The following is a 6,922-nucleotide window of genomic DNA, read 5'->3' on the forward strand; positions in this document are numbered from 1 at the left end:
AGGAGACTGCGCTGCTGCTCCCTGCTGCTGTGGACGGAAGGTGAGTGACCTACGCCAACTAAAATGCTCGTAACTTGCTGAATTCTTGACGGATTTACAAACGGTTTGGTTTATTACAAACCTTATTAACGTGGCTATGATTTGTGCTGATGCCGATGTTTAAATTGTAGCTTCACGTTTTGAGAAACGCTTAACATTGCAGCGTAGCTGTGTGTTTCATGGCTGCCCTCTACTCTAAAGTGATACCACAGTCGACATTTTCAATTATTAACAGGTTTCCTGAGACCAACAACGTTTCTTGACAACCTAATCTTTTGTCTAAATGTCATTTTGTGGATGTGGTTGTATTTATTTGCTGGCTAGCAGTGAAGAGGTCGTAAGTGAGTCACCAAGCAATTGTAAATTGGTGGGAGAGGCAGGGTTAGTCTTTCGTTTCAACATAGCTTTGAGTTACACATGATTTCCAAGTGGTTTGGTTTCTTAAAAACATCTTTACATTTGGATTACTTTGTTGGTTTTTTGTTTACAGAACTTCTGATTACGCTTGTGGAAAATGAGAGGAGGAGAGGGAGGGAGCTGTATTGATTATATTGTATTGATGGAAAGAGTTTTGTGTCCAATTGTGTCTTAATGTTTTTTGTTTTTTTTTGTATATTTTGTATTTTTTTTTTTTAAGTTTTTTCTAATTGTGTGCCTTTGGACCTAAGTAAAAAAACAAAGACCCATCTCTTTTCTCTTTATTTTACAGAATGGCAACTTGAGACAGATTTATATTATACATAAATTTACACATGTATTTAATAATGTAAATATTAGTAATAAACTAAATTGCACTATTTCATGTTTCATGTACCTTATAAATATTGACATCATTACTGTGTGTGTGTATGGGTATACCTAGTACTTTACCTGTCTAGTCTACTTAATATACTATTTTCTTAATAAACTCCGTGGCTATAATTTTTCACAAGTATGCAGTTAAATAGCCGCATCCCTGAAGTTTATGACACACCAAGCCGTTTGAAAATCGGTTGAAAATTGAGCAAAATATAGTTATTTCAGCACTACATGCACAATAGACTTTAATGTTATAACTGGACGAGCGGTCCTGTCCTAAGATGGCCGCTGTGTGACGTCGTCGGGTCCCATTGGCTCTCAGCGCCGGTAAGCTATCTAGCCTTTCTATACATGTCTATGGTTTGTAGCCTTTGTGAAAGCTCAATTACTATTGAAGAGGTCTTATGTGCTATTTCACATATTAAGATTAATAAATCTCCTGGGGTGGATGGCCTCACAGCCGAGTTCTACCAAACGTTTTCTGATCTCATCACTCCCTTTCTTAAAGAAGTTTATATGGAAAGTATAGAAAATCAAGTTCTTCCACCTACATTAACTCAAGGATTAATAACATTGATTCCAAAATCAAAAAAAGATCTGTTGCTTTTCGACAATTGGAGACCTATTTCACTATTGAACAATGATTATAAGATTTTTGCCCTGATCTTTGCAAATAGAATAAAGTTAATTATAGACCCCCTTATAGATGAGGCCCAATCTGGCTTCTTAAAGAAAAGGCATATCTCATAATATAAGGTTAATTTTAGACTTGCTGGACTACTCTAATTTATGTATGGATAAAGGATTTATTCTTTTCTTAGACTTCTATAAAACCTTCGACACTTTAGAGCATGCTTTTATTTTTAGGTCATTAAAAACAATTGGGTTTGGAGAGTTCTTCTGTAAAGCTATACAAACAATGTATACGAATGCAAACAGTTCTATTAAACTTAAAGGAGGTTCTTCCTCCAGATTTGATTTAAAACGTGGTGTCAGACAAGGCTGTCCCATTTCCCCATACCTTTTTCTTTTTTGTGTTCAGCTACTGAATATTTATGTTAGATCAAGCCACTTAAAAGGTATATCTGTAGCTGGTAGAAATATTATCATATCCCAAAGCAGATGACACTGCACTATTCTTGAAAAATCATTATCAGGTCCCAATTGCTCTTGAAGTAATAGAGGCCTTTTCTAAAGCCTCTGGCCTTTGTTTAAACATTAATAAATGTGAATTGTTATCTATTAAAGACTGACTTACAACAAATTGCTAATATTCCAGTGAAGGATTCTGTAACGTACTTGGGGATTGTTATCACAAAGGATCAGAAATCTAGGTGTAAGATTAATTTTGAATCTATTCTTCAGAAGGCTAAGGCAAAACTGAATCATTGGCTTTTGAGGGATTTATCCCTAAAAGGTTGAGTTTTGTTGTGTAAAGCAGAGGGACTGTCAAGATTAGTCTATGCAGCCACTTCACTTAGTGTCTCTAAGGAAATGTGTAAAGATGTTGATACTGCATTGTTTAATTTTCTGTGGAGAAATAAAACGCATTACATTAGAAAATCTACAGTAATGAATACATATGAATCAGGAGGATTGAACTTTCTTGATTTCTGCACTTTAAATAATACCTTTAAAATTAACTGGATCAGACATTTCACTCTAAATCCAAATTCTCTATGGAATTTTATACCTAATTTTGTTTTTTCCAAACTAGGTGGTCTTAGATTTCTCTTGATTTGCAGTTACAAAATTGATAAAATTCCTTTAAGCTTTTCCTGCTTTCATAAACAAATGTTGCTGGCTTGGTCTCTATTATATTAGCATAACTTTTCTCCCCATAGGTACCTGATTTGGAATAATTACAATATTTTATATAAAAATAAATCTTTATTTTTTGAAAATTGGTTTTCAGCAGGCATAATACGAGTCAGTCAATTATTAAATCAAGAAGGCATGTTACTCACTTATTCTGAGTTTTTAGCTGTCCATGGAATTCCTGTAACACCAAAGGATTTTTCCATTGTCATGGATGCAATTCCGACAGGAGTTTTGGCATTATTCAGAGCTAATACCCAGAACAGTATTACACCCCCCTCTACCTTTGATTTATTTGATACCCATATTGGAAAACTTTGTTTTGGCCCTAGAAATATTAATGTTAACAAAACTGTTCGTTCCTTGCTTCAAGAAGATATAGTTTCTTCTCCTAACTGTATATTTTATTGGAACAGCTTAGTTAATGGTTTAATATGGAATGACATTTGGACCTTGCCAAACAAATACATATTGGTAAATAAAGTCAAGGAAGTATCTTTTAAAATTTTACATAGATATTACCCAGTAAATAATTTTCTTGTTAAATTTAAAAATGACATTGATTTGAATTGTTCTTTTTGTAATATGAGTACTGAAACTTTGTTTCATTTTTTTTGGCATTGCTATTATGTTAAAATATTTTGGAAAGATTTGACTAGATTTATAATTGATAACATTGACCCCACTTTGGTTTTGTGCTTAGAAAACGTTTTATTTGGTTTTACTAATACCCCTTCAAATAAAACCAAAGAGTATTACATTATAAATTTAATTTTAATTTTTGCGAAATTTCATATCCATAAATGTAAGTACAGTAAAACCAATCCTTTATTTTTGGTTCTTGAAAAAGAAATTCAAATTTATGTGAACACGATTTTTTATTCACGTAATAAGAAAGCAATTAAGACAGTTTCCATTTGCAAATCCTTCAATATATTTATGTAATGTTTAGCCCACCCCCTGGCTATATGTGTATTTTGAATGCTTATTCTTTCTTTATATTATGTTTGTGTTATATATTTTCAGGTGTATTATTGGTGCTGTAACTGTACTTTGACTGTGTTTTTTGAAGTTTAATAAAAAAAAAAAAAAAAAAAAAAAAAAGTACTTGTTACGAGCAGATCTTGCTGAGACATCCGGGCCAACAGATGGCAGCATCTACTGCTGTCTATACTTTTGATTTACTCTGCTTGTCTTTAATGTACGTTCAGTGTCGTTGGCTTTTTAATATGGCGAGTCCCGTCCAGCGTGTGTACTAAAGCCAGGCTGAATACGTTTAAAGAGACTTACAAAATGTCTGAACTGACACAGACTCAGTTTGAATCGAGTGATGATGAACTCCCAGAGGAGGTCGCTTTTGATGCGTCCAAAAGTGTCGCTCTGAAGAGCGTTAAAGATGCGCTGGATGCAGCCAAAAGGTCTGTGAGTTAGTCCACTGGCTCCAGACAACGAGCACATGAGCGCGAGCGGGGTAAACATGTTTGTTTTACACTTTGTTTTCCAGAGAAAAGAACCAGCTGAAGGAGAAGAGAAGAAAGAGACAACAGCTGTTTCAAGAACAAAAGGTACAGGGTGGTGAATATTGTTTTCAGGATGTCTACATTATTATTATTATTATCAACTAAAGTTTATCCACTTTAACGTAATTCACAATAAATCGTAACATATTTAGCATTAGGCAAAGTATCGTGAAACGTTATATCTCTTGTTTTTCAGAAGCGAAAACTTCTTCCTCAAGAACTCTTGGAGGAGTTTGATACAGAACCCCAAAAGTAAGTTCCCCAGCTGAATAGAAACGGTTTGATTCCTTAAATCATTTTGGAAACTTAGTATATTGTTAATCCTTCATTTTAGACCGACATATCCACCAGACAATAAAGGAATAAACAAAAAGGTTTCAACAAAGCCACCACACAACAAAAAAGGTAATAAAATCGTCAACCTTGTAATTCTAGAACTGTAAAAATCTAGAACTCAAAAAAAAATTTCTCTGTTGGTTGGTTAAAGTATTGAATGACAAAACTCTTTTATAGATAAGGAACAGAAGACCGGGACCACACCTAAGAAAACCTCCAAAAGGTAATAATAATAATAATGTGTTTACATTCATCATACTGAAAGGGTTCCAAGTGTACATCTGGAAAATATGTCTGATTTCAGTTTACCAGTCAGCTACAGAGTAATGAGGATAAAGGATGAATCCGATGCCAAATCACTGCAACAAAGGGCCATGGACTTCGTTCAGTCGCGCCTTTATGGAACAGGAACCAAAAGAACCACCAGTAAGCTCCTGCGCTGACCTTGCTTTTTTACCAGATTTTGTAGACCAACTGATTATTCAAAATATGTGTATATATTTATCTTCAGATGCAGAGCTTCTGTCCCTCAAAAAGAAAAGAGGTGCGAGCCAAGGTGCAGCTGTGGAGTTTGCGAATAAAAAATTGGGTGAGTAGTGAAATTTTCATGTTCAGCAGAGTATATTATGTCCTCAACGAGTTTTGTAAATCAACCGGCTGAGCTGTTTTCATTCATTTATAGGTGCTTACAAAAAAGCGAGGATTACAAGATCCAACAAACGGTTTATACGCCAGCAGAAACTGATTCCTCTCTGAGACATAAAACAGGAGAAAGAACTGCTTAATTATGAGTTCAACACATGAAAACCATCACATCTGGAGACGGCTTCCATCATCCAGCTGTTTTTGACCTTGTGGATCATATTTTTCAAAAGGACACCTTTATTTCAAACCTTTTTCTTTGAGCCTTATAGTTTTAAAATATTAAACCTTGTTATCAAATAAGATGAAGTCATTTAAAAAGAAATTACTTCCCTTACATCGTGTACAAATTAAAACTTAAATTTACATTCAGCTTCTGCCTCAAGTAAAAGTTTTAAAAGTTTAAATATTTACTTTACTCATCAATAAATGTATAACCGATTGAAGGATTAACTATTAATGTGTCAGTTACTTTGTACATAAGACTTTATTAAACTAAAGACTCTGATGACCATATAAACAAGTCATGATTATAGAATTTTACAAGGAAGCTAAAAGGAAAGCTTACCCAAAAATAAAAATTAATTTACTCAACTTGTTCCCAATCCATAAGGTTTAGGTTATTCTTTAAAACCGTATATATGACATCAGGGGGCCGTTTCACTAAGGAAGTTCAACCAACTCGGAGTTTAAACTTGAACTCTGAGTTGACTTACCCTGATATGGGAAACTGACTTTTTTTTTCCGTTATAGAACAGCTGAAATGAGTTGGTTTAATCAACTCTAAATTGACTGAGTCTGAGTTAAGCACGTGCACCACAACTATAAAGAGACATTATCAATGGAGTGCCGATATTACGATTCACCATGGCAACAGCTCCCGCCAAAAAGCCGTCTGCATACTTCAGACTCAATACAAATGTAATTCTTCTCAGTGTTATAATGCAGAACGTTAGATAAATGAACTAATAGCTAATCATTTTATGGTATCTCATGGGCAAAAAATATATATGAAATAAGAATATTAATAATAATAATTTAAGTGCATTTTTCTTATTTTACAAATGATCTGCCAATAGATTAAGAAAAAATCGGCAGTGGCTATTTACAAGAGGAATTAACATACTTTCTTAGCGATAGATCCTATGTACAGTGAAAATCGTGATATATTCTATTTACCATGTAAAAGTAGCAGTTCTTTGCAACAGGCTAAGTGTAAATAATAATTAGATGGTAGTTATACTTTATACTGGCAGATACATTTGCACCTCAGCATTGTTATACATTAACAGGATTTAGTAATAACAGATTGTAAATGATTATTACAATTATAAGTAATTGTATCATTATTATACACTCGTTAGGCACTTTACTTTAAAAATAAATTCTAATTTGAAATGTGATGGGAAAAGTGAGAAGAACGAGGTCGGCAAAAGCCGGACTCTAACACAATCAATCGCCTTACAAGCTAGTTTTCGGTGCCCAAAACATTACTGCCTACACCACTGAAGCTGTTATTCACGTGTCGTATTTAACCTTATGTGTCGATGGAGGGCGGAGCTAAAGTAGATTTGCACTTAATAATAGACATTTAGAATAATCTTGTTTTTCATTTGCATTAAGATTATTTTTATTACCACACTGGCATATAATTTTACTTAAGTAAATGCACTTAATTTAAATCCCCCAGGAAACAAGACTAGTAGTGTTGTGGTGTTAGACCCGGGTTCGAATCCACTGTGAGACACCAATGTGTCCCTGAGCAAGAC

At 34.1% G+C, this 6,922-nt stretch overlaps 1 protein-coding gene across 1 annotated transcript; it reads left to right on the forward strand.

Moving 5' to 3' along the window:
- The first annotated feature begins 3,803 nt into the window (after positions 1 to 3,803).
- nol7 (nucleolar protein 7) lies at positions 3,804 to 5,606 on the forward strand. Its single transcript, XM_059564262.1, is given in 8 exon segments — positions 3,804 to 3,875; positions 3,877 to 4,073; positions 4,160 to 4,220; positions 4,372 to 4,453; positions 4,689 to 4,734; positions 4,816 to 4,937; positions 5,023 to 5,100; positions 5,194 to 5,606. Coding segments are annotated over 8 exon segments (732 nt in total). The 3' UTR covers positions 5,268 to 5,606.
- Positions 5,607 to 6,922: the final 1,316 nt, after the last annotated feature.

The sequence above is a fragment of the Carassius carassius genome, chromosome 12 (assembly GCF_963082965.1).
Source record: "Carassius carassius chromosome 12, fCarCar2.1, whole genome shotgun sequence".
Taxonomy (NCBI): Eukaryota; Metazoa; Chordata; class Actinopteri; order Cypriniformes; family Cyprinidae; genus Carassius; species Carassius carassius.